The following is a 27,504-nucleotide window of genomic DNA, read 5'->3' on the forward strand; positions in this document are numbered from 1 at the left end:
CTGCTAAGCGCGCTCGAATTCGCCTCAGAGAAATTCTGTCGATTGCTTGACGACCTGAGAGCAGTCAAAGGTAGACCGACGACCATGAGCTCCAATCACGAAGATGAGGACGACGATGGCATCAATGCCATGCGAGCGAGGTTGCAAGAGATGGAAGCAGAGCGAGCAAAGATTATGGAGATGACCAAAGCATCCCATTCAGCTGCACCCGTCGCCGGTTCACCCGCTGTTGCGCCAGCTCAGACGTCTCAAGGCTGGTCGACACGTTGTCCAGCTCGAGTAGCGAGCTGACACCAGTGACCAGCAGGACAGGCGACTGAAGACGAGACGGGCGATGCCAGCATGACCGAGGAAGAGCGTGAGGCTATCGATTCGAGGAGTATCTACGTCGGCAATGTGAGTCACCCCACACCTTTTGCAGATCTGATAGCTCATGACGCATGGACAGGTCGACTACGGTGCAACACCCGAAGAACTACAACAGCTCTTCAAAGACTGTGGCACCATCAATCGAGTGACGATCCTGTGCGACAAATTCACAAGGCACCCCAAAGGGTCAGCACACGTACCTCCTGTAGCATGTCAGGTGCTGATGAAGTATTGTAGGTTCGCATATGTCGAGTTCTCAGAGCCAACATTCGTAGCCAATGCCATCTCAATGAACGAAACGCTCTTCCGTGGTCGCATGATCCTCGTCAAAGCGAAACGGACCAACGTGCCCGGCATGTCTGCGCGAGGCAGGGGACGCGGCCGCGCGAGAGGCTATCGGGGCGGTGGTCGGGGAGGCTACTACGGCTATGACCCGTATTATCGGCCGAGAGGGCGAGGAAGGGGCCGAGGAGCAGCATTCTGAGAGAGACTCATCCTCATAAAAGATCAGAGTTTGCTTGTACAATGTATCATCTCAGCCCGCTCAGCTCGCCATCAGACCTGACCGTCTCGACAGTGAGAAAGGAGAAAGCGAGCGCACGACAGAGCGAGCTCAGGGCATGCTGCATTCCTGACATGATTCTAGTACGCATTACGCTCTGTGAACGTTAGTCGGAGAGTTAGCGAGTGGTATACGAAGCGCTCAATGAGCTCACGTGTAAGTCGAGGCAGACACATTGCCTCCTCTGCCGGTCCAGTTGGTGTGGATTGCAGTGCCTTCCTTGTACTTGTCGCCGCAGAACTCTGGCAGGATCTGGTAGGTATGCTGCAAACCTCAAAATCAGGACCATGACTGCTCGTGATATCATCCTACATACTGCGCCAAAGTAGTCGCGCTGGGCTTGCAGAAGCGAAGCAGGCAAACGCTCGGTGCGGTAGCCATCGAAGAAACTGAGCGCAGTGCTAAACGCAGGCGTTGGGATTCCCCACAGAGCAGCCTGGGCGGCAATTCTTCGCCAGCCGGGCTGTGCCTTGTGGATGGCAGAGTTGAAGAAATCGTTGAAGAGCAAGTTCTCTAGTTCGGGCTCTGCCTTGAATGCCTTTGTGATATCGGCCAAGAAGACGGATCGGATGATGCAGCCGCCTCGCCACATGAGCGCGATGCCGGCATTGTTGAGCTTCCAGCCGTATTCCTTTGCAGCTTCGCGCATGAGCATGAAGCCTTGGGAGTAAGAGATGATCTTGGAAGCGTAGAGAGCCTGCTCGAGATCGTCGATGAACTGCTGCTTGTCACCTTTGAACTCTTCCTGTGCAGGTCCGCCGAGCTTCTTGGAAGCGCGTGTGCGTTCTGCTTTGATGGATGATAGGCATCGAGCAAACACAGCTTCGCCGATGAGCGTGACGGGCATGCCCATATCGAGCGCATTGATAGCGGTCCATTTGCCTGTGCCCTTTTGGCCGGCCACATCGGCAATCTTGGTTACAAGCGGTGTGCCATCTTCGTCGTTGTACTTGAGGATATCGCGTGTGATCTCGATCAAGAAGGAGTCAAGGACACCCTTGTTCCAAGTAGTGAAGACGTCGGCAATCTCTGCCTCCTTCATGCCGAGACCGCGCTTGAGGATATCGTAGGCCTCGCAGATGAGCTGCATGTCACCGTATTCAATGCCATTGTGGACCATCTTGACGTACTGTTCGCCGCGAAAATAGGCACGTCAGCGCATGCTATCGACTTTCGAATACGGACGGACGTGACCAGCGCCTTCTTGGCCGACCCAGTCACAGCAGGGCTCGCCATCAGATTGAGCAGCAGTCTTCTGAAAGATCTCTTTGATCTCGGGCCAGGCGGCATCCGATCCACCGGGCACTGTTGCTGCATATCAATATAGTTTCATAGCACGTACGCAGAGACTGACTGAGTGATGGGCCATGACGAGCGCCTTCTTCGCCGCCAGAGACACCCGAGCCGACAAAGAGCAAGCCCTTGGCCTCGAGCTCCTTTGTACGCCTGTTCGTGTCCGGGTAATGCGACTGTCAAGTCGTGACTACTTGAGCTCTGCTTGTGCAGCTGCGCAAAGGACCCACGTTGCCACCATCAATGATGATATCGCCCTTTTCGAAGACCTCAAGGAGCTGGCTGATGAAAGCGTCGACGGCCGGACCTGCCTTGACGAGGATGATGACCTTGCGTGGCTTCTTGAGCTTGTCCGCGAGCTCCTTGATGGCTATCTCGACCCGAGCATTCAGCAGAGTTGCTAGCAATGACGCGACATGGAAGCTCACAGTGAGCGCCGATGACGTTTGTGCCCTTTGCTTCGTTTCCGAGGAAGTCGTCGACCTTGGAGACCGTACGGTTGTACGCACAGACGGTGTAGCCTTTGTCGTTCCTGATTGCGTATAGACATGGAGATTAGCTCGCTCGGACTGGTCTGAACCGTAAGCTCACATGTTCAGAATGAGGTTCTGGCCCATGACGGCCAAGCCGATGAGGCCAATGTCGGCACTGGCAGCATTGACATGGCACCGGCAGTGGCGGCGTAAAGTAGAGATGCGATCAAAATGAGGTCAGCCGAGGTGCATCGTCATATTGAGCGAATCAAAGGACACAAGAAGGCGGAGAAGCAACCAGTCAGCTCTGTCATGCTAATCCTGACTCCGGATCGGCCACTCGAGAAGGGACCACAAGCGAGGCAAGCTTGAGAGCGGGCAGCTCTTTGCCCCAAGATATGCTCCCAACGCCCGACCGAAGCGAGCGAGAGACTCACACTGCAGTCTCTGACATGATGAGCTGATTCGATATCGCTTTAAGACGCTCTCCGCTCGGTTTATTGGGGTGCGACAGGTTGAAGCAGGTCTTCTCGCTCTCTCGCTCTCTGACGCTATCGCAAAAGCGCGAGAACAAGATGACGTGGCATCGTGTTCATCAGGTGACAACAGTCGGCGGAAAGCTAAAATCTGTCTGGTCCTGATGAGCAGCCCCGTCGACGTTGTAGGCTAGTCGTATGCGTAATCGTATCGCGCTCTGTCTGACTGTCAGCGGTGATCCACGATACGAAGTAAGACACATACACCTGGCGGTGCCATAATGCGCATCTGCTGCGTCTCTGATTGGCCTGGGCTTATCTCATTGCTGGACATAGGCATCAATTGTAGCTTTTGTGTCTGCCAACGAGACCGCGTCAGATTTTAATATGATCCTGAGACGATGAACGGACCTTTGGCACAGCAGCTTGGAAGACTACGCCGCTAAGCTCTGATGTCGTTGCAGCAGTGAATGTGGCGGTAATGTTCATGACATTGGCACGTTGAGCGTCCTTCTGCGCGGTGAAGGATAGCTCGAGGCCGTTGGCGTTATATGCAGGGTACGCCTCTGGCGCTGCCGCAGGAATTTCGTCGTCGCCGCCGAACAAGCCCATGACGTCTGTGTTCGCCTGCTGTCTGCCAGTCGGTGCCGCCGTTGGAGCGGGCGCATCGTTTGACCCGAAGATGTCGGCTAGAAGGTCCTGGGTAGCTTGCTGACTACTTTGACCAGCTGCAGATGTCTCTCCGCCCTGCTCGTTCAACTGACATTAATTGATCGGTCAGCATGGGTGCCTGCTGAGGGGTCAAGGACGCACATCTGCTTCCGGCCGTGTAGACCCGACTGCGCGCTTCTCACTGACGATCCCGATGACGGTGGCTTTGAGCTCGGGCGGTGGCATCCGCTCCAGAACGCCCGAGCGAACGTCGCTCGTTGCGCGTAGCAAAGCACCAAACTCGACAGATCGCTGCTGAATCTCGACATCCACGCTCTGATCGTATCGCTGCATGAGCGTGCCGATCCTGATAAGCTGTGACTGATCTGTCAGGCGCGTGCTGAGTTTCGTTAGGGATGCGAGGACGAATTGTCGAATAGTCTGATTGGCGTAGGGCGATTGCAGAACGATCTCCTCCAAGTCAATGATATCCTGATCAGTCGCCTGTCCACGGAGTCTAGAGGTCAGTAATCACGAGCGTATCGATAAGGCTGCACAGACCTCGCGTAGGACATCGTCCTCTTCAAATGCGCCACCCTGAATAAGCACATCACCAAATTCGCCGATGATCCAGACGCCAGCCAGAGTCAGAGACTCTTGCGAGACGTCTTGCCTCAGCGCAGAATAGAGCTTTTGGACCGTGTAAGCTTGCAGCTCTGGTGTATGCGAGACGAGACGGATGAAATTGCTCAGTACTTCCTCGCGTACGTAGTTGCCAGCCTGTGTCCGTAACGTCAGGGCTGTCAAATTAGCAACGCGAGGGGCGTACCAGTTTAAGCACGCGTAGGACAGTGTCAATGTGCCACCGCCTGTTGGGCGCGAATCGTTCGGCAGCAAAGCAGATCTGAGTCGTCATGCCGAGCTTGAACTCATTGTCTGCGACCTCCAGGAAGGCAAGCAGTTCCCTCGTGAGTACCCGAACGTTGGCGTCATTGATAAGCGCGTAAGACAGCTCGAGCGCTCTCCGTCGGATTGAGATGTCCCCATCGCGTAGACAGTCTAAGATGATGGCGCGGTGCCTTTGCACGGCGTTGGTGTCCATCGCGACAACTTTGTTCAGCGTGTTCAGCGCGACATATCTGCGTAGCCGTAAGCAGTCACACTGGCAGCAGCGAGCATGGAACCCACCGGATATTGTTGTCTCTGTTGCCTAGGAATTTGCCTAGAATATTGATAGCCATCACACGCAAGCCAGATTCCGCTTCGATATCGAGGATAGTGAGCACCGCTTCGTAGAGAATCGAGTTGCCGACGTTCTTTGTCGATTCTGTATTTGTAGCCACTTGCGCGAGGATATCGTTCATCGCTTCGGATGAGACAGGATCATCCTTCCCCAGGAGGCGCAGCAAGCGCAGTATTTTGACCTGCAGGAACGGGTCGGTGATGCCGCTGACATCGTGCTCGGGCGAGTAGCCCGTCGTGACGAGGGCTTTGAGATGTCGGACAAGGAGCGGCACTGTTGCTCTGAAGCTCTCCAGCGCGTTGGGATCCAGTGCACACATATCTGTGACGAGCGTGACGCCGCAGAGTAAGACGCCGTGATTGCGATCGGAAAGTAAGGCGCTGGCTCGGTCTATGAAGTGATCAAGCAAATCTGGCACTTTGCGCACAATTCTCATAGCACATAGCGATGCCTTCAGGCTCACGTAAGTCCTCTGGGCAAGTCCTGACTGTCGCAGCTTACCTTCTTGCGTATGTAAGTGTTATTGCCGCCCATAAGCTTTTCAACTTCGTTCGATAAGTCTCTTGCCATCTCTTCTGATGAAATGTTGGCGAATGTGCAGAGCGCGAGACCGACGATGTACATGTTTGCATGGTTCATGTCACTGTGAGCGGGTCCAGTCAGCTGATGTGAAGCCTGATGAAAGGCGCGTCGCTTGCTTCTTGAGGGAATTGGTGACCAGCGTCAGAACCTCTTGATTCTCATCGAGCAAGAGCATGATGCCGAGATAGCCAAGTCGCTTGTCTGCAAACTTTGGACTCGCAACGAGCTTGAGGCATTCTATTTGACCGAAATGGGCAGGATAGCCCAGCATGTGAATGTACAGCAGCTGTCGCGCTCGTGTGAACTTTTTCAGCGGTCGGGGAGGCTCATGCTGACCTTTGCTATGTTGTGATGACGGGCGAAGCTATCCTCTTCCTTGAACGAAGTACGGATAGCTGCCGATTCTTTCTGTATGACCGCCCGCTCATCTGCGATCGTCTTGGTCGCGCGCTGCACCGACGTAGGTCATGTCAGCTATGCGATGCGAACAGACAGAGCATGAGCAGCTCACGATGGCCTTGATCAGGGCTGCAGGAACACATGACACAGGTCGCTTTCGTTAGCCACGCGTTTGCCGGCGATAGGAAGCTCGAGCTCACCCTTGAGGTTGTAATACATCCTGACGATGAGATTCTCAAGCCGCCCAGTGGATGAGGGCCGGTCGACAGCGGCGAGTCAGGCGAGCGCAGCTTCGCACTGTTGCAGGCAATCGCAGGCGCCGCGACGAGCTGTCTTCTCCACTTAGCGGGGAAAAAGCTCGCGTCGCCCTGGACTGCTGGACTCGAGCCTCCGACAGGCCAGCTGGAACATGGCGCCAGCTCGCGGACCGTCGTCTAGCGTATGGCCTGCCGATTCTGTCAAGGTTCCTCCTCAGGTGCTGCAGCACACTTCACGAGCTGACGCGGGCTAGCAGGACGTGGCAGAGTCATGCGGCATCGCCAATCTGTCCGACGAAGTGGCTGCTGCTCTCGCTACGGATGTAGAGTACAGACTACACGAGCTCGTCGAGGCAGGTGTGATGGATTGATACAAGTACCGCTGTAATGAGTGTCTTTCTGCTCGCAGGAAAGTCTCAAATTCATGCGACATGCTAAGCGGACGAAGCTGCGGGTGGACGACATTGACTATGCGCTCAAGGCTCGCAATGTAGAGGCATGTCAACCTATCTGAGTATCAGGGCTGTGTAGACTAATAAAGATGTGGTCATGCAGCCGCTCTACGGCTTCCGAACCAATACGCCGCTTGCCTTTCGAAAGACGACGACAGCGACGGGCACGGTCTATTACGTCGAGGATGAGGAGATCGACCTCAACAGGATACTGCACGCTCAACTGCCACCAGCGCCACGCGATGTGAGCTACACAGCACACTGGCTTGCCATAGAAGGGGTGCAACCAGCGATACCTCAGAACCCGTCTCCTGCAGGCAAGGCTTCATGGCAGCACAGCACGAAGCAGCGGGCTAATGCAGTGTTCACTCGCAGAGATACGAGCATTGCAGACACCGCATCTACATGCCAATGCCTTTGGCAGTCGAGCCGGCGGCTTTGCATCCCAAGCGCCGAAAGTGCCGACAGCCAATCCAGACGATGTGCGACCACTCGTCAAACATGTCCTCTCGCGCGAGCTGCAGCTCTACTTCGAGCGTCTCGTTGCCGCTGCGACGTCCGAGAGTGACGAGACGATGCGGGAAGCTGCACTCGCCAGTCTGCGAGGCGATACCGGCATCGGACCGCTCGTGCCTTATCTCGTGCAGTGGAGTGTCGAAAAGGTATCTCCAAGTCTTACGACTGTCGTTTCGTCTGACATAGCGAAACCCAGATTGCACACAATTTGCGAGATCTCGTGCTGCTCGATCAAACACTGTCTGTCATTCATGCACTCATCGATAACCCGAATCTTTTCATAGAGCCCTACGTACAGTGGCCGACCTTAGCTCATTACAGAGCTGACATGGTGCGATGCTGCAGCTGCATCAGATCTTCCCAGCGGTCTTGACGCCCTTGCTCACGACCGTCCTCGGCGATGGCTCGGCAGTCGCATTTGGCGCAGCTCAATTGCACAGTACAGACCTCCGTCAGCACGCAGGGTCACTGCTCCGACTGATCATGGACCGCTACGCACATGCTTATCCCGCCCTGAAGCCTCGGATATTGCGGGCACTTGTCCGTGCATTGACTGAGCTGCCCATGCTGCCCTCGACCGCAGAAGGCGAGCTCAGCGAGCGGGTGAGCGTAGCCGCCTCTATCGGCACGCGGTATGGAGCAGTCTTGGGCATACAAGCCATGGGCACGCAAGTCGTTCAGAGTATCCTGGGCAACTCGCAACATCTCAGGACAGTCAGCCAAGCCCTCGGAGATGCCAGTCAGGATGCTACGGCTGCGGTGCAAAGCGACATTGAGCACTGTGCGACCGCTCTACAAGGGGCTCTCAAAGCAGGCTTCGAATCAAGCTCAGAAGAGACACAAGCCAGCTCAAAGAATATGCTTGACTACTTTGGCGCATTTTTAGGCAAATTCCTGGAAGAGCGGGACGGACAAATGGCAGCTCAGCTGTACAATGCCATTCGAAGCCATAACGATTCGCTTGCTCAGCTCAACCAGATCACCCAGGCTGCCAAGCCAAATGGCAACGCAGCAGACGAGGAGGAAGATGCGATGGAGACCAGCTAGACTGTGCTGTATCGGCCAAACGTGTTGCTTGTAAGATACAACGTGACAGTGTGACGCAGTCCGGACGAGGGTGGCAGTGACTACTTTGCGGATCCTGCCGCACCGACAATTGCACCCTGCCACAGGAGTCTGTTAGCTCCATCATGCATAGGACTAGCTCGGATGTACCATTGCAATGATGAGCTGATTGATCGTATCGAGATTGCCAAGAGGTTGTGCGTCGATCTGTGCAGTTCTCGCGTCCTGCGTGACTTGCGGGACGGCGGACGAAGTAGACGAGGGTACGACAACAATTGATGAGGAAGACGCTCTGGTGCTCGTCGTGGGAGCAACATAGACGCTCGAAGGTGCTACGTAACTCGATGTCCATTGCTGTTGCTGTTGTGTCGTTGCGGGCGGCGTGTAGGTTGACGAAGGGGGAGTGTAGTAAGATGTGCTGGGCGTGTAACGTGGCGTGGTCGAGCTGGCAGGCTGGTCGTCGCCTCCGCCACCCGCTGACCAGGTGATCTGGATGACCCCGACGGATTGATCGGCAAAGTAGGAGAAGAGCGAGGGCGAGAGGTCGAGCGCGCCATATGGACAGCCCGGGCAACTGTTCTGCCTGTATTAGCTCAGTCCACTCTGAGATTGCTCGAGTATACCTGTCTATATCAGCAAAAGTCAGCTCTACGTTCACTTCAGCGGAGAGTATGTGCTCACCCTGAACGGTGGCCTGAGTAGACTTGCCGCCGTAGGAGATTGTGATTGTCTGACCGCACCAGCCGTTGTTCATCTGCTGCTCGTTCATTGCGACGACCTGTATGATAGATGTGACGATCAGTATCACCAGAAAGCCATCATAAGGCATCACCCACGAATTCTGAGTTGTACAGCATCGAGCCGCACGAGCCTGCACTGCCAGTCTGAGTATTGTAGAACGTCCCTCTGTCCTCTCATGGGGTCAGATAGGTCCCATGTCCTGCGCATATGAGCTCGCCTTCCACTGAACGCAAACGCAGTCGGTAGTAGGCCGGCAACAAGCAAGATGCCCGTGTTATGCCTCATGTTTGCCTTTGTTACTTGATCGTCAGATCTAGCGCCAGTGAACCCTTCGTGGCCAAACTTGGTCTCACTCGAGCGTGAGGCTGTGGTGCCCTATGTGCTGGGCCTGCTTGTAATGCTTCTCGCTTGTCTCTTGCCTCGACTAGTTCGCAATGCGGCCGAACGACTTGGTTGATATTTCGATAGTTCAGCCGACGCGCGGTCGCGCTTTTGCTGCTCGTTCCTGTCCCCGCCGACTTTGCGAACCTACTGAAAACACTCTACATTCGATACAACGGAGGTGCTCGCAGGCCACTCAAGAATGACGATGCCTGATCAAGCGATATCTTGGGCATTGACGGGCAACTCGTCGACGAGGGTACCGTAGTATTGTTCGATATCGCGCAGGATCTTGACATCTTCGTTCGTGACAAAGTTGATAGCGACACCCTTGCGACCGAACCGACCAGATCGTCCGATGCGGTGCAAGTAATTCTCACGCGCGTTTGGCAGATCATAGTTGATGACGAGCGAGACTTGTTGGACGTCAATACCGCGTGCCCAGACATCTGTCGTGATGAGTACTCGGGAGGCGCCCTGTCGGAATTCGGCCATGATAGCATCACGTTCCTTCTGGGGCATCTCGCCGTGCATGGATCTGGTTGCAGCTGACGTCAGCCAAAGTCTGGGTCGAAGCAAGCAAAGACGCACGAGACAGTAAAGTTAGCCTCGCGCAACTTTTCGGTCAGCCAGTCGACTTTTCTTCGCGTGTTACAGAAGATGACAGCTTGAGTGATCGTCAAGGTGTCATAGAGATCGCACAGAGTATCAAACTTCCAATCTTCCTTCTCGACAGCGACGAAGAACTGCTTGATGCCCTCGAGTGTCAACTCGTCACGCTTGACGAGAATTCGGACAGGATCGGTCATGAACTTGGCCGTCATCTCGAGCACATCGTGTGGTAGGGTAGCGGAGAGCAGCACGACTTGTGTATCCGGTGGCAGGTAGCGATAGACATCGTAGATCTGGTCCTTGAAGCCTTGGTTGAGCAATTCGTCTGCCTCGTCGAGCACGAGCATTTTTATATTCCTCGTTCGTAGCGAGCGTCGACGGATCATGTCGAACACTCTGCCCGGCGTGCCAGAGACGACGTGCTGACCGTGCTCGAGCTTCCTGATATCCTCTCCGATCGAAGTACCTCCAATGCAGGCCCAAGCCTGGACGTTCATGTAGTCACCCAGCGCGAGGACAGTGGAGACATGCTGAGTCGCCAGTTCACGAGTAGGCGAGAGCACAAGCGCTTGAGTCTCACGCAAGTTGATGTCGATCGTCTGAAGAGCAGAGATGGCAAAAGTGGCAGACTTGCCGGTACCAGACTGTGCTTGGGCAATGACATCGTGTCCCTTTGTTATCGGTATGATGGCTCGCTGCTGAATAGCTGACGGCTTCTCAAAGTTATAGGCATAGATACCTCGTCTGTCAACCTCACGTCAATACCTGCCGAACTACGAGCGAGAAGTGGGACGAACAAGAGGTCTTCCTTCAAATTGAGAGCATCAAACGTCGGCGCAATCGTCACGCCCGCAGATGTCTCGAACGGCTGACTGCTTGCCAACATCAGGTCAGCAGACTTGGCAGAGCGCAACTGCCTACTCGTCATGAGTCGCCATTGCACGAAGCGGGCTTTGGCGTTGACATTTTTCCAGCCAGATATCGATTCAACTTGCCACGTCATCAACTCATCCGTGTAACAGCCATTTGCTGACAGCGGCGATAGCCAGAGCTCGAATGGTCTTGACGCTGCTATCGCATCATGCGTGATACCAGCACGTTCCACACTAAGACTGGCGCTCGCTCGGCTGTCTCGTGCATGTCGAAGGAGCACGTCTGTCCACCTCAAGCTCTGCGATCGTGCTCAGGCGGCGGATACAACATCAGCTGGATATCTCACTGTATAGCCTCTGGTGTGCACGCCGGACACACGACGTGCGTTGACTGCGACGCGGGCTACGTAGCTATTGCGCCATCCCTCGCCAGCTGCTTATTCCTGGTGTCTCGATGCCGGTAACGAGACAAGTCAGCGCACACTGGGTAACCTTATTAGGCAGCTAATGTGATCATCGCGAAGAGAAGGAGAGAGGTATGGATGAAAGCCACCGACCTTATTACGACAAGCAATGTCGCCTGGCGCGGGAGCCAATCGGCCAAAGTGGGGAACATGTGGCGCGCTGCAGTCACGAGATTCGAAGAAATCGCGCCGGTCAACTTCCGCCTTAAGAATTCGCACTCCACTCCGCGCTGCTTCGACTTCAGCTCTGGTCATCCTTGGCGATCTAGTCGACTCGGTCTTCGCCAAAATAGAAGACTGTATGCCAATGAGGGAACCACTGACTAATGCGACCACTGCTTGCTACAGTGTAGCGGCGTATGGGAAGCGAGTAAGGCTGCAGTCGATCGACAAGGAGTGTAGCGACTCGGGCTTTAGCGATCCATGACACTTTCATGCTCGAGACTGTGGTTGCGCACGGATCTACGACGGCCCGATATTCATGCGAGCTCAGTTGCAAGGCCAGCACTTCCTCTGGCGACCTACCTCTGACAACCCAGTCAACTCGGCCCCGCCAAAAAGAAAGACTGTATGCCAATGAGGGAACCACTGACTAATGCGACCACTGCTTGCTACAGTGTAGCGGCGTATGGGAAGCGAGTAAGGCTGCAGTCGATCGGCAAGGAGTGTAGCGACTCGGGCTTTAGCGATCCATGACACTTTCATGCTCGAGATTGTGGGGGCGCACGGATCTACGACGGCCCGATATTCATGCGAGCTCAGTTGCAAGGCCAGCACTTCCTCTGGCGACCTACCTCTGACAACCCAGTCAACTCGGCCCCGCCAAAAAGAAAGACTGTATGCCAATGAGGGAACCACTGACTAATGCGACCACTGCTTGCTACAGTGTAGCGGCGTATGGGAAGCGAGTAAGGCTGCAGTCGATCGGCAAGGAGTGTAGCGACTCGGGCTTTAGCGATCCATGACACTTTCATGCTCGAGATTGTGGTTGCGCACGGGTCTAAGACGGCCCGATGTTCATGCGAGCTCAGGTTGCAAGGCCAGCACTTCCTCTGGCGACCCAGTCAACTCAGCTTTCGCTAATTCTAAAAGATTGTACGACAACGAGGGGCAATCTGACTTAGACATTGTTTGCTTATACGCTCGCAATCGTACAGCTTCTGGCGGCCATTCAGACAGCTTCAGGACGATCTTTCGCACTACTGCAACATGCAATATGCGCTTCCTTTCGTCTGCTTGTGCGCTTACTTTGCGCGCGTGATACTTGAGCGCGCCAGGCTCCTCAATGTTGTGCTTTGTTCGTCTACGAGATTTGAGTGAGCTGTCCAGCAATCGGATATGCTGCCTTTGCTTGCGTGTCGAATTGCACTCTGGTGAAGTCCAAGTATTTAGTATGACCAGCATTGTCTGTTTTGAGCGAGACTGATAGTCTTCCTCCAGACATCATCCGGGACGAGATACTCATATAGAGGCGAGCGAACTGCTCGAGGCTCGCGGCTCGTTCGGTGACGTACAAATGCAATGCGCTATGAGCCGTGAAGCCTGAGGCCCACCCTCCGACCCAGTCTGACTTCCAAACGGGGAATCTGATCAGGCCGATCCGACGAGTGCAAATGCCGGACCCGAGCTTTAGCGATGACCACTGGATGATGCTCGGTCGTGGTGATCAAGAAGCCCTTGAGCACCTTCGTATCGGGACCAGACCAGCTGACNGGCTTCTTATGGGCGGGCTCAGCTGAGTCTCAAGTTGAAGCCGGTCCGTGGCCCCTTACTCTGCCAATGTCCGAGGGCCGACAGTGTCCCGCAGCTCTTCAGGAGATTCCCTTGGCATCGATCGCTGAGCTAGCTTTCGTGCTCTTTGCGCTGGACATCTGGTCACCCGAAGCGTGAGCGAGCTCGAGCGAGATGTGGCGCGTCGCCAGCGCGCTAGTCCGCTATAGCCCGCCGCCGCCCGCTCGAGATGTCAGCGGCTATCAAATCATCCGCCTTGCTTCTTCCTCGCTGTCCGAACGTCAAGGCGACTGCAGACAGATCGACGCAGCGACAGTATCGGAATATATCGCGTCGACACTCACCAATGGCAGGAGCCTTCTTCTGTCCTGTACGCGCCTTTTGCTCGATCGATCGCATGCTCTTTAGCGGACACAGCTATGCGCGGACAGCTGGAACGAATATAAATGCATCAGATTTGCAAAGCTCGACTAGCGGCTTGGGGCTTAAGATATTTCTTCCAAGATGGCTGCGCGATAGCTTGATACTGGTCGTCTGCCGTCCTTCAGATGCCGATTCGCTGCGTTCTACGGATGGATAGATAAGATGCATTGTAGCGGTCCAGGAGCAGCGATTCAATTGCTACAGTTAAACGCAAGACCTCCAAATTTGCTGGTCGAAACGTCGGTCGGGGCCATACATGTCAGATAGCCGCTCTTGCGACTCGTTCGGCAAGGCGCGTTGCGCAAGAGAGTGCTATTCGCGCAGATATTAGAAGGGAAGAATGACAGATGCAAGAGTGCAGCAAATTGTCCTCTGCCGCGGTGACATGTCAAAACCACAATNCACGTGATGCGCGTTCACGAGCGAGCGAGCNAGGCTGCGCCCTCGAGGACTGTCTACCTTGCGCGCGTCACGCTTNCAGGCGTCATGGCGACATATCAGGAGATCGTCGACGACAGCGACACTTCACTNGAAATCCCCGAGCCNCACGAGCTCCTCGACGCTCGTCACAAAGTNAGCGCGGCACAACTCGTTGTCGACGATTTGAAGGAGGCCCTCAAGGCAGCCAAATCGAGACTCGCACGACTCAAGGCCGAGCAAGCAGATCTCGAGCTTGCNGCGAAGCTTCGCAAGACTGCNCTGCCCGAGCAGCTGCTTTTCACGAACACTGAAAGCAAGGGTAAGCGTCACGCTCATGTACGGGTAGTCGCGCTCACGGGTGGACACGCAGCGACCTTGCATACCGGCTCTGACTCCATCAAAGATGACGTAGCCGACCCTCCTCAAGCTGGTGAGCCAGACCGTCCTCTTCGGCGTTGTCTGAGCTGACATCATGATGAGGCTATCCACCCGACGATTATGTCGTCCCAGGCGGCTCGACCCCGCCGTCGTCTTATTGCAAAGATTATCTCGGCGATGGTCCTTCCGTGCTACCATCATTCGAAGTAAGCTGACCCATATGCAGACTTTCACCAGGTACTGCTTCTCTTCGAGACCCAATGCGGCCAAGCGCGCCGTCAAGACGATTCAGATCCTAGCTCAATTCGCCCTTCGGCGACGCACACAGGTTCGACCCACTTCATCTGGACCTTCTCACGCTCACATTGAGATGCACAGGTGGACACGAGCTCGCAGACGATGCCGGCGCGGGTGATGACGCTGCGATCTCGCTGGGAACAATGCCGGAGCCGGAGGGTAGACAAGGACCTGTACTCATTGCGACCACGAACCCATCAAAAGCGGCTTGCTCCGGCTGTGGCACGCTTTCGCAAGCTTGCGCAGGCATGCACGAGGAGAACGGCAATGCGGTCCCCGCAGGCCTGTCGCCGCCCTATCTAGAGACAAACCCGGAGCTCGAGCCAACGCGTGCCACATCGCTCACTATGAACACTGAACCCACGCAAGCTCCATGTATCGGTTGTGGCACTATCACAACATCTAGAGCCCGCTATTCGGCCGAAGCAGGTGGACAGTCTACACATCTAATCTCATGCTCAGATTGCTATCAAGAAGTGGTACAAGTCTTACGCTCGCATGGCCGTGACAATCAAGAAGCCTTCCAGGCAGCTGGCGATGCTGCAGGGGCAACGAATACTGTGAATTCGATCGAAGACATGCAAGCTTACGGAAGAGTAATGTTTCTGCGCGAATTCAACACCAATGTATTCAAGCTCGCCACTGACAAGATGACTCGTGCCCGCAACGCCAGTACAGCCGAGTACCAGTGTCTGCTTTATGAGTACGCACTCGGCCAATTTGCGCCTGGCCCAAAGGAAATCGAGAAATTCGCGATCCTGCTTGGTGATTGCAAATTCGCCCACGGCAAGTCTTCCATTGCATCATCGTTGGCTGAGGCTCATGCGTTAGCCATCAGATCAAAACGGTCCAAAGACCGCTCAGCTCCTCGTCCGTATCTTCAAGGGTGACATCGTCTGCAGATATGATCGCAACGCTCCATGCTGATCTCAGCTCGCTTCGCAGAATTCTCACACCGTCACACTCGCTTCTTGAGCGGTTCCCGCGAGAAGCGTGCTGCCCAGGCAGCATGGGAAGTTCGCAAGATCGAGGTCATGGTGATGGAGGAGCGAGCAACCTGACACTTGCATTCGAAGAGGGATTAGATCGATGGCGTTTCAGCCAGTCAGAAGCATTAATCTAGATGTAAGACAACAGCACACTAGTAATTCACGAGCACGTATCAGCATGACAATGCACCATTACTGTATAATCTGTGAGCGGTCGGTTGACCCCATGAGAGCGTAGCACAGGTGAGTCGAATCCGCATCCACCTAAGGACTCGTCTGTCGCCTGAGATTTGCAAGGAGGTTCGATGCGCATGCTGGATGAGCCTTGTCGCCGATCACGTGCACACATGCGCAGCGTGATATGCTTGTGGGCGTTCAGACGCAATCTGAATGTAGTCCAGCAAGCAGGGAGCAACATTGTGTGGCGCCGAGATCAGGTCGGGTCTCCATCCGGAAGCATCGGTATTGTTATGCTCTTGATGTCGATACGAGCGGGTTCCAAGTGCGTCCAGGCATCACAACGGTCCGCTTGCATGACTGTGCGTCCTCGTTGGAGGCTGCAGGAGTCGCGTCCTCTCTTGTGCGCTCTCTGATGCGGCACTGTCGAGATCTCGGCCATAGTCGTCTATGCCGAGGTTCTTCTGCCTTGTCTTCCACTGTAAAGCTGGTCAGGTTCGCGCAGGAGATGGTCAGGCGACGTACAAAGATGCACATGACCAAGAGTGTTCCTTGCAGTACCCCGGCTGCTCGCAGAACATCAGACTATGCAGAGATGCGCATGTGATGAACTGACTGATGAGAAAGACCGCCCAGGAGGTCCAGTTGACGCCCGGCCGAACGGCGAGTGAATAGACAAAGATGAAGCTTCCAGGTGTCTGTATGAGCATCATCGGTATGCTCAGGCTGCCGACGAGCCGTGTGCGAGCGGTATGCCAAAGCTGGGGCAGATACTGGCACAGCGCAAGCAAGGTGGCCATGACGCCCAGGAAGGTCGCCCAGTGCCTTATCAGACGAGCAGAGGCGTGTTCACTGTTTGGCGGACTCGATGGCGGTGTATCCTCGGGTATGTCTGAGCTTCTCGGCAAAGTCGACAGCAGCAGAATGGTGACAATGGCACTGATGATGGTATATACTAGCGTGACGACGCCCAGCAAGACAGACAGCCTGTACGCCGGCGAGTAGCTCAACATGGCACCTCGAGACGCAGATGGTAGCAATGCTGAGCGTGGATCGAAAGATGAGCCATCCGACTCGTCAGAACTTGCCGACTCGCGTCGGACGCGCAAGCCTGTCGAAGGCCAGAACAACGCAGACAGGCGTGTCGTCCAACCGCTCTGTATCTTCGGCGAGTGTTGCGCGAGATAACTTCCGAGCGGGTCATTGACTTCTTCAGAAGGCGAGACGGGTATGACGCGAACCCACTTGGTGCGCGTGGGAAAGTAGATGAGAAAGAGAACGAATCTACATGATATTTGACTAAGCTCCTTGCTGTGATGCAGAGGGAATAGACTGACATGAGACTGAACATGATGAACTGAAGGCCGACCTGTATTATGCCGAGAACGCTCTCAAAACAGCTTGACGGCGACTGCAACGTGCCAGTCTGATCAGAGCACATCGCGCGCAGAGCCGAATGTACACGCACCCAGTATTCGCAGCATCTCACGACGCTCCATTGTAGCACGACGACATTGAGAAAGCTGGAAGCGCTCGACGTTGCGCCGAGCAGTAGGAACCTAACCCAAGTCATCAGAACGGTGACTTGAGCGTTCCGCGAGTGTCACTGACCAGGGTGAGATGCCCTCGCCTGTGCCCGTACTGATGATCCGATAGTGCTGCGGTATATAGCTGCCCACGAGACCGAGAATGATGAACAGAGACAGGACGAAAGCGACTGCATCGTGCTGAGGTACACAGTGAGATGGACTTGGCAATTGCGAATCTGAGCTGTCATAACCGAGTGACAGCATCACTGCCACGAGCTGCAGTGCGTTGTACAGCAAGCTGGCCGCTTATGCGTGGCGATATGGTCAGATGAGCTGATTGCGAGGCTTCGAAGCGCGACACTTCGTTCACGCGTTCAGCGCCAATCGGCAGCACGTGCATCTACTACGGCGCATTGACGGCACAGATTCTCGTCTACGAGTGCACCATCGCCTTCAGCACATGGTACACCACATGCATCTCATACAAGACTCAGACGAGCTCAGTCTGTCTCGCACAATGTCAGACACGTCAGACGATAGCAAGGTGAGACACTCACAGTCATCGCCGCGCGACACGACTTCTTTGCAGGTAGGTCGTAAAATTATAGTATGCTCGAACTGCGCGGTCATGCATCTGTCTCTTCGTCAGCTGTGTAGTCCCAAAGGAGCAGGTTCCGATATACCCTTTGATGTCACTGAGAGGTGGGTAGTCTTGTACGATACCTTTGCTAACGAGGTCGTTGAGCTGCTCGCACCGATACATTAGCATCTATGTGTGCCGCTCCGATTCTGTGAACGCACAGCTAGTAGATGATGCGCCTCGCCCGCACGCTCGAGATAACGTCGGCAGAAGGGCAAAGTGCCGAAATGCGAATTGATGACGTTGAGGAGATGCTTTGAGGATTGCAGCCTGAGCGGCACATGCCTGGCGTCAACCTGCTTTGCAAAGTGCGAACATGCTCCCTGAGGTAGCCATCGCGTTAGCCGGCATCTTGCTCGGTCGTCTACGAGTCACGCACGTCATCAAAGACTTCTCCACGGCCCGTGCTGCCGAATGTCTCGATGGCAAAGTAGTCTCCTTCTTCCATCTTGTCGCCCCTCTGACCTCTCACGATGGGCACGTTCTTGCCGCCGTGGATCTGATAAGGGTTGATAGAATGCCCAGACAGATTTCTGATCGTTTTCACTGTCAAACGGGTTAAGCTCGTGCTTTGCCGAATCCGCGAGAAAGCGAACATACCTGGAATCATCTTGCCTTTCAACTCGACCTCGTAAGACTCCATGACTTCCTGAATTGCCGCGCCAATGTCGTTTGTGCGGACGTCGATACCGGCTTCGCGTACGCCAGTATTGGTGGCATCCTTGACTGCTTCCAGCAGACGGTTGTACGTCGGCTCAAAAGTCATTGTGAAAGCCGAATCGACGATACGGCCAGCGACTACATCCACGATCAGCTTCAGCGCGCCTGTACCGAGTGACTGCACAGACCATGGATGCCAAAGTCGACCTTGAGGACGTTGGAGGCCTGCAATACGGTCTTGTCGCCCGGATTGGGGGTGTAGTGAGCAGCACAGTGGTCCAGAGAGAGGCCGGTCGGAAAGCCTATACCGCTCTCCATGCCGTTCTCTTCGATCAGTGCTCGTGTGCCGTCCTCGACCATATGCGCGATTTCGGTCATGGTCATGCCGGGCTTGACGTTGGCGCGGACGTATTGGCGTACCTGACGGTGTGCCTCTGCCGCTCTGCGAATGGCGTTGTAGTTGAATGCATGCGTTGAAGGCTCAGACATGATCTCTTTCTCTTTTGCGCGCATCTCCTCTGACGTCGTCCTGAAGGCATTGCTGATCGTCCAAGCCAGCATCAGCAGCGGCTTGATGGGTGTGACGAGCAGACTGACGCATTGAGATACTCATGGCATTCGCCAATGGGGAATTGCTGGTTGGGGAACATCTTTGTCAAGCCGACTCGAGGAGGCTCAGACTGAGCGAGCGCAGGTGCCTGAGGCACTTTCGAGACGGCAGCCTTCTTCTTCTTGGGCTTCTTCTTCTTTTTCTTCTTCTTCTCTGCCTCGCCTCCGCCGTTCGCACCCTCTTCACCCTCGCCTTCAGAGTCATCGTCCTCCTCGGCATGGTGGCCATTGCCGTTTGGAGCTTCGCCTTCTGCGGCAGGGTGCTCTGCTGCCATTGTCTTGAGCTTGACTTGCTCTGTGCCGTGCCCGTTGGCTGCTTCCAGCTCGACGACACCGGCTTCGACCATCTTGCTTGACCCTGCCGCCAAAACTTTCGTCACTCTCTTTGCTCGGCAGGAAATCAAAAGGCACGCGACTCCGCGAACGAGCGCCAGTGCGGACCGGGCAGTCTCATGCCATGGACGGGCCACAGCCGGAGGCGCCCAACTATGACTCGCTCAGCATCGAAGACAAGCTCTCACACAAGGTCAGACTCGGTGCAGAGCGACAAGCGACGAGATGGTGCTGACATGTTGTTCCTGTGCGCGTCAGGCGTGGAGCGGTCGTCAAGACGGCTATATAGCGCTCGCCAAGGTCCGACTGAGCTTTGTCTACCATGGTCGCCCACTTATGCTCCTAGCGCACAGAGTTTCAGGCTTTCAGCATCAGACGATGATCCCGTCTTTGACATCTTCAACCGCGACGCTGGTCTCATCAAGCGCGCAGTCTGTGACGCTCATGCTGCAGCGCAAGAGCGCGCACTCGAATGTGTACTTGCCTATCTCACCTATGGCCCCGCACAAGCGACTGCACGTTCCCGCGAAACCGTCGTCACCGCGCTCGTCGAGAAATGCCTGGGCTCGGCTCGTGCAGGCACAAAGCTCAAAGCAATAGAACTGGCGCTCGCATACGTTGAGGTCGATGATGGCGCAGACGGCGTCATCGCGGATCTCACGCCCGGACTGAAAGCAAAGCAACCCAAGACTGTTGCAGCGACAGCTGCCGCGCTCAAAGAGATTGTCAAGTGCGTCAGCGTGAGCTCAGCTCGAGTGACGTGCATGCTGATGCTGTTCGGCAGGTACTTCGGTGTCAAGGGCATATTCGCTCCCAAAGTTGTTCTTGCCCTTCTGCCCAGCATCTTTGAGCATCCAGACAAGAATGTCAGGGCAGAGGGTACGCTCCTCGTGCAAGAGCTGCATCGCTTCAGTTGCACTGGTCTCGATGCTGCTCTGTCGTCTCTCAAGCCTATCCAAACGAAAGAACTGAGCGAGCTGTTAGCTACCATGGACTCTGAGGGAAGTGGAAAGGGCTCAGGGCGCGCCACCCGCCTCACACGGGCAGAACAGCGCCAAAGGACGATACGATCAGCCGAGCAAGCCTTAGAAGGCTTTACTGGTCTTGCGGGGAGCATAGACGAGAGAGCCGCATCGCCGGCCATCGTCGCTGCAGCTGAAGAAGAAGAAGACAGCGATGAATGGGAAACAGCCGAGCCTGTAGATGTGCTAGCAAAGATACCCGAGAACTTCGAGACTCAAGTCGTTGCGGTCAAATGGGACGAACGTAAGGCAGCTCTCGAGCCCGTCCTTGCGGCAGCAAAAGTCGTACGCATAAAGCCACTCGACTATAGTCCCGTCATGCGCCTACTCGCAGGCCGCATCAAGTCCGACAGCCAGTACCTGTGCCTTCAACTCTCTGCACAGTGCATACAAGCTTTCGCAGCAGGCTTAAGAAGCGATTTTGCGCCCTACAGACCCATCGTCATGCCCCCATTGTTCGAGAAGCTCAAGGAGAAGAAGCAGTCGATTCTCGATGCTGTCACGTCTACACTCGACGCTATCGCGCTCATAACACCCCTGTTCGAGCTTTTGCCCGATCTGGCTACATACATCAAGCACAAGGTTCCCGCTGTTAAGGAGCAAACGGCAAGGCTCATCGGCAGGACGCTCGCAAAGACGCTGTCGCTGCCATCACCGGGCGACACGAAGACTCTCGCGGCGCTTTTGGTCAATGCCATGGAAGACAGCTGCGAGCCATTGAGGGCAGCTGCGGCTGAAGCCCTCGGCATACTGCTGAAGCTAGTTGGTGAACGGCCCCTTGCAGCTACGATCGACGGTCTCGACGATATCAGGAAGAAAAAGGTCAGAGCAGCTCATGACGAAGCTGTCATCGCCTACAAAGGCACCGGAGCCAAGTCAGCTCCAGCAGTAGCTCCAGCTGCTCGAGCCCAACCTGTAAGAGCCGCGCTGCCCCCTTCGAAAGCGACGAGCACACTCGCGAACAAGGAAAACGTTGCGCCTGCAGCAAAGTCAAACACGGGTGATTTCAGATCAGCCCCGGTTGCCAGGCCGACGCAACCTACTGCAATTCGCCCAGCGGTCAAGGCAGTGCCTGCTATGAGACCAGCAGCTAGCAAGTCGAGCGCGCCTGCCATCGCCGCGAAGCCTGTCGAGCCATTGCGATTCAAGTTCAGCGCTGACGATGTCGAACCATACGCCCAGGACAATCTTCCGCAACAGACAGTAGCCGGATTCTCATCCGCAGCGTGGAAAGACAGAGTCGAAGCGCTCACGGAACTCGAAAAGCTGGTAAAAGAGCAGTCTACCCTCGAAGCCGAAGCCGTAGTGCGCATATTATCCAAGAAGCCAGGCTGGAAGGAGAGCAATATCCAGGTCTGGGCCAAGATGCTGGCGGTCTTTCAGAGCTTGACAGTATGCGAGACATTCAGCAAAGCTTGTATCGCCCTGACCGTGTCCCACGTCTCTGAGAAGCTCAGCGAAGCCAAGCATAAAGCAGCCTTGAGCGCCCTCTTGACGACTTATGCGGAGAAGACTTCGCTGCAGTATGTCTTGGGACAAGCTTACGAACCATTTGGCAAGCTCAAAGCGCCGAAAGCACAAGCAGATGCTCTCGCATGGGTCGATGAAAGCCTGCGTGATTTCGGCATTGACGGCATCTCGCTGCGAGAGCTTATTGAATACCTCAAAACGGGTTTAAAGAGCGCAAACGCAGCAGTGCGCGCTAACGCACAGAAGGCTGTGGTCACATTGCGCCTGTACGTCGGACCAGATCTACGTAGCCGCTTAGAAGATCTCAATGCCACGCTACTCGCCGCGCTTGACAGCGAGTTTGCCAAAGTGGCAGAACAGCCTCCACCAGAGCCTACCCGCTTCAGCGCCGAATCGCAAGGGCCAAGCAAAGCTGCAGCCCCGAGTTTAGCACAACTGGATGCTGAGGAAAGCGAGGCAATACCAAGAGTTGCACTTGATAAGCTCATTCCCGCTAGCGCTCTCGCGCAGCTTGACGATGCTAATTGGAAAGTCCGCAAAGAACAGCTCGAGATTGTGCAGCAGCTCCTAAATGACAATCCCCGGCTACAGCCTTCTCTGGGTCCGTTGCCATTTTTCATCTTTATTGGGTCTGACGCGGCGTATACATATACAGGCGGCTTGCCTGCCGGTCTCAAGCTGCGCTTATCCGATAGTAATCGAGTCGTGCAGCTTCTTGCCCTGAGTTTGCTGGCAAAGCTCGCTATCGCCGTAGGAAAGCCATTCGAGCGGCATTGCAAGATATTCGCGCCACCAGTACTCGCAGCGACTGCTGACGCGAAAGTCAGCGAGGCCAGCTTGGCTGCACTCAGTGCGATGTCAGAATCGTGCGGCCTGGCCGTACTTCTGCCAGCAGTCACGAAAGCTTTCGAGAATCCTAACCCGTCATTGCGAAAGGAGCTCCTTGATTGGTTGCAACCCAGAAGTGCAGCGGCACAAGCCGATCTCAAGCCACTCGTGGCGCCCATCCTGGCATGCTGTGAAGATCGCGCCCCAGAAGTACGCAAAAGCGCGCAGGCTCTGCTGCCTGCAGTCGTCAGTGCCGTGGGACCTTCTTACGTGCACAGTCAGACGACGTCGATGAAACCTGCCACACGATCCACGCTCGCGCCTCTGATCGACGCAGCTGCAGCTAGCAGCAATGCGAACGCTGAGCCCCTCGTAGCAGCGCCGCCCGCATTGGTGCAGATCTCCCCGGTCGTCAAAAGTCCTCCGCGATCGCCAACGCCTGGACCTGTTAGATCAGGTTTGTCAACCCGGCCGGCGTCGATGTCGACCAGACCGCCCCGAGCCAGCCTGACTTCGGGTCTCGCGCCGCCCGCGCAGTCGAGCTTCAATGAGGAAACGGCAGCAGATTTGCCCTGCTTTGCGAGCGGCAATGCCGATGATAAGCTTGCTCGAGCGACGCGCGACGTTGGCTTCGCGAAATGGGGCGTCGATGGTCCATCGAGAGCCGATTTGATCGATTCCCTAAAGCAAGCATTAGCGGGCTGTCTCGAGCCAACTCTCTATGAAAAGCTCTTTCGAGCAGATCATCACTCGGAACGCGATACTTTGCTCGGCCTTGACCTGCTTATCCGACCGCTGGTCCCAACCGAGAACATCATGCAAAGAGACAGAGCTACCTTCCTCGCGAATGCCGATCTCCTCTACAAGTACATTACCTTGCGGCTGGCCAGCACGAGTACGAGCATCATTCTGCGCTGCTTCGACCTATTCGATGCTTTGCTATCAATGACCTCCGCTTGCGATCAAACGTTGTCGGACTATGAAGTCTCTGTTTTCATGCCCAGCCTCGTCATCAAGGTAAGCTCGCGCGAGATGCTTCCGATTGATCTAAAGACGCGTGCAGATCGGGGACGGCAAAGAGACAACGCGCCAGCGAGTGCATACGGTGATAAAGTCGATATGCACTCTACATCCGAACAGCAAGATATTCACGACATTGCTCGAGCACGGTCTCGAGAACAAGAATTCGCGCGTACGCTCGGAGACATTGGAGGAGGTTGGACATATCCTCCAGCGAAACGGGATCAGTGTCTGCCAGCCTGCGCGCGCGCTTCCTCGCATCGCAGTGCTGATCGAAGACAAGGATTCTACCACGCGGTCCGCGGCACTCACAGTTCTTGCAATCGCATATCCAATGCTAGGCGATACACTCTGGAGCAATGTAGGCAAGCTATCAGACAAGAGCCTATCTTTACTCGAAGAGAAGCTCAAGCGAACTCCGACGGGATTGGTCTCGCGAGGACAGAGCTCAAGTAGTGCTCCATCGACGCCGTCGCGCAACCCTACTCGTGCCATCAATGGCACGCCCGCAAGCATCAGGCAGGCATCAGTGTTGCCGGGCTCCTCGAATCGAATGCCGTCCGTCAGCCGCGCAGGATCGGGCTCTCTACCCAACAGCGGAGCTGTGACGCCGCAGCGACGGCAGTCGGTCCAGACAGAGCGCGCAGCGACAGGAAGCTATCAGGAGACTATCCAGCAGGCTCGTCAGCCTGATCTCGACCTCTCGGACATGGACACTTGTGTTGACTGCATGCTCAATCAAGATCCTCAGATTCGAAACTCTGCGCTCAAGGCAGCAGCCCAGATTGCTGCCAACCGACCGGCCGAGGTACTGCCATACGCCGAAGTCGTTGCTGCCTCGTCGACGCGCATTCTGCGCGAAGTGTTCGAAGACTTGTCTGACGAATCGCCCCTACTGACATTGAAAGGCGCCAAATACGTGCTCACATTGCTGAACAGCATGTTTGACAAGGCTATACTCGCTCAAGCTCTCACAGTTGGCACACTCACAAGCATCATGGCAGAGCTCATTCGCCGTCTGCTCGAGACCGAGCCATCTGTCGCTGCAGGTACCGCCATTGCTGGCCTGCATAAAACGTTAAACACGCTCCTTATCCGCGTTTTGTTGCGTTCTGAACGTACCGTGTGTTTTGGGTAAGCGCAGATAGCTGCGACGTTGCTCATATGCTGACACGAAACGTGCAGGGCGCTGCTCGCACTTCTGCTAGACGCTGCTCAGCCCTTGCGGGATCTCGAGGGTGTGGAACTCGAGTTACGTGCCGCGTATGCGGAGCTCGCAATGAAGGTGAGTTCTAATGCTGTATTCCTGATACGCCCCTTACAATGCTGCAGTGCACATGGCGTATAACTAAAGGGCTTGAAGACGACATCAAAGCAGGCAGAATTGACGTCAGTCAGCTCCTGCTCGATGTGCATCTCTTCATGAGCGCGATTGGTCAAGACGAGTGGCGCAGGCGAGCAGCTGACGGGGTCAAACTCGCTGACGGTCCACAGCGTGCGGTCAAGACTATCATCGCTACTACGCTAAGAGTACTTGGCACATCTGTGTTCCAGCAGACTCTACGCATCCCAGATGCCGACTCTTCGCCGGTTCTCGAATATCTCACCCGACAAGCAACGGCCGCAAAGCTCTTGACGCAACCGCTCCCTGTTGCGAATGGCGTCGTCGGTCAAGCAAGCAGCGAGAAGGCTCAAGTAGATCCTCATCTCGAAGCTGAGCGGCAAGAGCTCAAGCGTATCTTTGACCGCATTGGCGCAGCCGACACTCATGCAGCAGGAATCGCGGAGTTGTACGACTTCAAGCAGTCTCATCCGGGCGGGGCTGCTCAGGAGTTCCTCGACAAGACCCAGCCTCATTTCCAGAAGTACATCGCACGGGCGATGTCGAATCTGGCAGACAGACGCGAACAAGAGCGTTTGAGTCGGGACGTAGACTAGATGCATGAATGTTGTCAACAAAACTTACAATGTTGCAAAAGTGTAGAGTCGATAACACGTGAAGCCTCCGAGGAGGCCGATGCCTACAAATACGCCTGCCATCTCTGCTACCAGCCACTTGAAGCGCGATTTGATGCTGCGGCCAGCTTCCGCGCCCAAGACGACTTCAGTCGGCTCTGAGCCATCGGTATCTGTAAGTTCCTTCTCGTAATTGGACGGATCGCGCATCGCAAAATGGGTACGACGAGAGCCAAGCTGCCATGCGACGATACACTGAATGACAAGCCTGAAGAGCGAGACGCGCTCTGCATCCCAGCCAGGTCTCCAGTAGCGACCGAATTGGATGAAGATGCGCATCGAGAAGCGGTCGTACCTGGCAGCGAGCTTACACTTCCAATCCCCTCGAGGCAGACCAAGCGTGTCTGCTAGTTCGTGTCCTATCTGTGTGCGCGAGATCTCACAATTATACTCGACAGGCTTGTAATCTGGCGCACGATTAGATACTGCCGAGAGGATCTTGTAGGTGCTGTTGGTCTCGAGCGAGCGCGAAGCGGCGGGCTCGGTGAAGAGATGGAAAGACATTGACGCGAAAGCCTTCTCGGCCGAATTAAGCGAGGAGAAATGTCTGGATAGCTTATCCTGATCGATGCCGAGATAGAAACCGATGTGTCGCCAAGCAGCCAAATAGGCGAGCTCCTCTGCTGGTGTGAGGGACATGCCATGTTTGCGGCAGACCCATAGAGGAGCTATTGCAAAGCTGCCGAGCGTGGCGCAGAGATCCTCTTGGTTGATGGGGATCCCGTCCGCCTCGCGATCGTATGTCGTGGCTTTGCCTAGTCCGCTGAGAATCTTGACGCGTACCTGCGCATGGAGCAAGCGCACCTTGACAGAGCTTCGCCAGCCTTGTCCACCAGGAAAAGTGCCGTCTGAGCTTGCGGGACGCATGTCGAGCATCGCGTCGAGTATGAATTGCGTCGTCTCTAGCAATCGACGAAAGCAAGCGTCACGGTTGTGATGGGTGAGATAGCCAGTCTGCTGTAGTACGCCGACGAGTCTATCTGATGAGAAGCCTGCGGCTAGGCTGAAGTGGAGGAAGCTCGAAAAGAGGGGCGCCGAGTAGCGCCAAAAGACAGCTTGCCCGGCTGATAATGTTGGCTCGGGTTGGCGTGAAGCGTCGAGAGAAGGTCTATAATCTGCGTCTATATGCTTTTGATGCTCGGGAAGTGCACTGATGTCCTGCGGTGGCTCTCTCGCCACTGCAGCCCAGAATGCAGTCACGTCGGGATGTCGTTGCTCGATCGGGGTATTGGACAGATATTCCTCGATGATCTTGAGGCCGTCTCTCCCTGGTCTGAGCTGGAGATAGCGTACAACATTGTCGGCCAAGTCATCACTCAATCTGCGCCAGGATTCGAGCGTAGGAAAGACAATCTCGTTGCCATCGGCACTGGCTGCATAGCCAAATCGAGTGGCTATCTTTCCCCGTCGCTCCTCGGTATTGAGCTTTCCTGATAGGAGGACCCTGCCGTCTATGGTCTCGCCATGTCGTATGCTGTCGCCGACGAAGAAGAGCTCCGACATTCGGTCGTCGTGCTGGCAGCGATCGTCGTCTCGTCGCGACTTTTGCCACCT

General features: G+C 55.4%; 13 protein-coding genes across 13 annotated transcripts; 6 read left to right on the forward strand and 7 right to left on the reverse strand.

The window, feature by feature from the left end:
* Positions 1 to 23: 23 nt before the first annotated feature.
* Positions 24 to 1,000, forward strand: L969DRAFT_91003 (uncharacterized protein). Its single transcript, XM_014709435.1, has 4 exons — positions 24 to 253; positions 308 to 396; positions 449 to 555; positions 607 to 1,000. Exons 1-4 carry the CDS (start codon positions 85 to 87, stop codon positions 851 to 853), a joined length of 612 nt encoding a protein of 203 aa, XP_014564921.1. The 5' UTR covers positions 24 to 84; the 3' UTR covers positions 854 to 1,000.
* Positions 900 to 6,267, reverse strand: L969DRAFT_97368 (uncharacterized protein; the record flags this gene model as incomplete). The annotated part of the gene is made up of 20 exons (XM_014709436.1): positions 900 to 1,028; positions 1,086 to 2,060; positions 2,121 to 2,236; positions 2,286 to 2,400; positions 2,455 to 2,594; positions 2,653 to 2,756; positions 2,816 to 2,872; positions 3,135 to 3,232; positions 3,305 to 3,391; positions 3,439 to 3,531; positions 3,585 to 3,932; positions 3,987 to 4,328; positions 4,386 to 4,604; positions 4,654 to 4,963; positions 5,013 to 5,518; positions 5,569 to 5,710; positions 5,766 to 5,935; positions 5,986 to 6,099; positions 6,161 to 6,177; positions 6,249 to 6,267. The coding sequence occupies 20 exons, from the start codon at positions 6,265 to 6,267 to the stop codon at positions 900 to 902; spliced, it is 4,101 nt and encodes a 1,366-aa protein (XP_014564922.1).
* A 190-nt stretch (positions 6,268 to 6,457) lies between these two features.
* L969DRAFT_106010 (uncharacterized protein) lies at positions 6,458 to 8,512 on the forward strand (the record flags this gene model as incomplete). The annotated part of the gene is made up of 7 exons (XM_014709437.1): positions 6,458 to 6,511; positions 6,563 to 6,658; positions 6,715 to 6,801; positions 6,861 to 7,074; positions 7,133 to 7,419; positions 7,470 to 7,565; positions 7,619 to 8,512. The coding sequence occupies 7 exons, from the start codon at positions 6,458 to 6,460 to the stop codon at positions 8,318 to 8,320; spliced, it is 1,536 nt and encodes a 511-aa protein (XP_014564923.1). The 3' UTR covers positions 8,321 to 8,512.
* L969DRAFT_97371 (uncharacterized protein) lies at positions 8,401 to 11,010 on the reverse strand (the record flags this gene model as incomplete). The annotated part of the gene is made up of 10 exons (XM_014709438.1): positions 8,401 to 8,436; positions 8,489 to 8,921; positions 8,962 to 8,965; positions 9,020 to 9,116; positions 9,175 to 9,244; positions 9,297 to 9,421; positions 9,701 to 9,998; positions 10,052 to 10,816; positions 10,870 to 10,944; positions 10,994 to 11,010. The coding sequence occupies 10 exons, from the start codon at positions 11,008 to 11,010 to the stop codon at positions 8,401 to 8,403; spliced, it is 1,920 nt and encodes a 639-aa protein (XP_014564924.1).
* A 143-nt stretch (positions 11,011 to 11,153) lies between these two features.
* L969DRAFT_97373 (uncharacterized protein) lies at positions 11,154 to 11,735 on the forward strand (the record flags this gene model as incomplete). The annotated part of the gene is made up of 2 exons (XM_014709439.1): positions 11,154 to 11,390; positions 11,445 to 11,735. 2 exons carry the CDS (start codon positions 11,154 to 11,156, stop codon positions 11,733 to 11,735), a joined length of 528 nt encoding a protein of 175 aa, XP_014564925.1.
* Positions 11,736 to 12,111: 376 nt separating this feature from the next.
* On the forward strand, positions 12,112 to 12,273 carry L969DRAFT_55122 (uncharacterized protein; the record flags this gene model as incomplete). The annotated part of the gene is made up of 1 exon (XM_014709440.1): positions 12,112 to 12,273. One exon carries the CDS (start codon positions 12,112 to 12,114, stop codon positions 12,271 to 12,273), a length of 162 nt encoding a protein of 53 aa, XP_014564926.1.
* A 661-nt stretch (positions 12,274 to 12,934) lies between these two features.
* Positions 12,935 to 13,117, reverse strand: L969DRAFT_55075 (uncharacterized protein; the record flags this gene model as incomplete). The annotated part of the gene is made up of 1 exon (XM_014709441.1): positions 12,935 to 13,117. A coding segment is annotated over one exon (183 nt), but the record flags the coding sequence as incomplete, so codon positions are not given.
* Positions 13,118 to 14,048: 931 nt separating this feature from the next.
* L969DRAFT_97374 (uncharacterized protein) lies at positions 14,049 to 15,718 on the forward strand (the record flags this gene model as incomplete). The annotated part of the gene is made up of 7 exons (XM_014709442.1): positions 14,049 to 14,301; positions 14,353 to 14,412; positions 14,463 to 14,540; positions 14,587 to 14,688; positions 14,739 to 15,443; positions 15,496 to 15,543; positions 15,603 to 15,718. The coding sequence occupies 7 exons, from the start codon at positions 14,049 to 14,051 to the stop codon at positions 15,716 to 15,718; spliced, it is 1,362 nt and encodes a 453-aa protein (XP_014564928.1).
* Positions 15,719 to 15,806: 88 nt separating this feature from the next.
* L969DRAFT_97375 (uncharacterized protein) lies at positions 15,807 to 16,064 on the reverse strand (the record flags this gene model as incomplete). The annotated part of the gene is made up of 1 exon (XM_014709443.1): positions 15,807 to 16,064. The coding sequence occupies one exon, from the start codon at positions 16,062 to 16,064 to the stop codon at positions 15,807 to 15,809; it is 258 nt and encodes an 85-aa protein (XP_014564929.1).
* A 97-nt stretch (positions 16,065 to 16,161) lies between these two features.
* L969DRAFT_97376 (uncharacterized protein) lies at positions 16,162 to 17,616 on the reverse strand (the record flags this gene model as incomplete). The annotated part of the gene is made up of 6 exons (XM_014709444.1): positions 16,162 to 16,302; positions 16,349 to 16,389; positions 16,440 to 17,107; positions 17,161 to 17,234; positions 17,292 to 17,382; positions 17,435 to 17,616. The coding sequence occupies 6 exons, from the start codon at positions 17,614 to 17,616 to the stop codon at positions 16,162 to 16,164; spliced, it is 1,197 nt and encodes a 398-aa protein (XP_014564930.1).
* A 151-nt stretch (positions 17,617 to 17,767) lies between these two features.
* L969DRAFT_106016 (uncharacterized protein) lies at positions 17,768 to 20,042 on the reverse strand. The gene is made up of 10 exons (XM_014709445.1): positions 19,946 to 20,042; positions 19,853 to 19,892; positions 19,250 to 19,787; positions 18,841 to 19,193; positions 18,593 to 18,790; positions 18,372 to 18,538; positions 18,154 to 18,315; positions 18,036 to 18,097; positions 17,910 to 17,986; positions 17,768 to 17,857 (listed from the first exon to the last, which is right to left on the reverse strand). Exons 3-10 carry the CDS (start codon positions 19,606 to 19,608, stop codon positions 17,853 to 17,855), a joined length of 1,383 nt encoding a protein of 460 aa, XP_014564931.1. The 5' UTR covers positions 19,609 to 19,787; positions 19,853 to 19,892; positions 19,946 to 20,042; the 3' UTR covers positions 17,768 to 17,852.
* Positions 19,719 to 25,872, forward strand: L969DRAFT_20384 (uncharacterized protein; the record flags this gene model as incomplete). Its single annotated transcript, XM_014709381.1, has 8 exons — positions 19,719 to 19,787; positions 19,853 to 19,894; positions 19,948 to 20,324; positions 20,379 to 22,687; positions 22,742 to 23,931; positions 23,978 to 25,068; positions 25,120 to 25,219; positions 25,267 to 25,872. 8 exons carry the CDS (start codon positions 19,719 to 19,721, stop codon positions 25,870 to 25,872), a joined length of 5,784 nt encoding a protein of 1,927 aa, XP_014564867.1.
* Positions 25,873 to 25,896: 24 nt separating this feature from the next.
* On the reverse strand, positions 25,897 to 27,453 carry L969DRAFT_97379 (uncharacterized protein; the record flags this gene model as incomplete). Its single annotated transcript, XM_014709446.1, has 1 exon — positions 25,897 to 27,453. The coding sequence occupies one exon, from the start codon at positions 27,451 to 27,453 to the stop codon at positions 25,897 to 25,899; it is 1,557 nt and encodes a 518-aa protein (XP_014564932.1).
* Positions 27,454 to 27,504: the final 51 nt, after the last annotated feature.

The sequence above is a fragment of the Mixia osmundae genome (assembly GCF_000708205.1).
Source record: "Mixia osmundae IAM 14324 unplaced genomic scaffold scaffold_15, whole genome shotgun sequence".
Taxonomy (NCBI): domain Eukaryota; kingdom Fungi; phylum Basidiomycota; class Mixiomycetes; order Mixiales; family Mixiaceae; genus Mixia; species Mixia osmundae.

What these genes read in the sequence shown, in the direction of transcription:
- L969DRAFT_91003 (XM_014709435.1), top strand. Translation starts at nt 85, where the DNA reads ATGAGCTCCAATCACGAAGATGAGGACGACGATGGCATCAATGCCATG. An exon ending in GCCAGCTCAGACGTCTCAAG is followed by an intron (nt 254 to 307) that starts GCTGGTCGACAC and finishes AGTGACCAGCAG; the next exon opens with GACAGGCGACTGAAGACGAG. An exon ending in GGAGTATCTACGTCGGCAAT is followed by an intron (nt 397 to 448) that starts GTGAGTCACCCC and finishes ACGCATGGACAG; the next exon opens with GTCGACTACGGTGCAACACC.
- L969DRAFT_106016 (XM_014709445.1), bottom strand. Translation starts at nt 19,608, where the DNA reads ATGGTCGAAGCCGGTGTCGTCGAGCTGGAAGCAGCCAACGGGCACGGC. An exon ending in TGCCATGAGTATCTCAATGC is followed by an intron (nt 19,194 to 19,249) that starts GTCAGTCTGCTC and finishes TTGGACGATCAG; the next exon opens with CAATGCCTTCAGGACGACGT. An exon ending in GTGGAGAAGTCTTTGATGAC is followed by an intron (nt 18,316 to 18,371) that starts GTGCGTGACTCG and finishes TGGCTACCTCAG; the next exon opens with GGAGCATGTTCGCACTTTGC.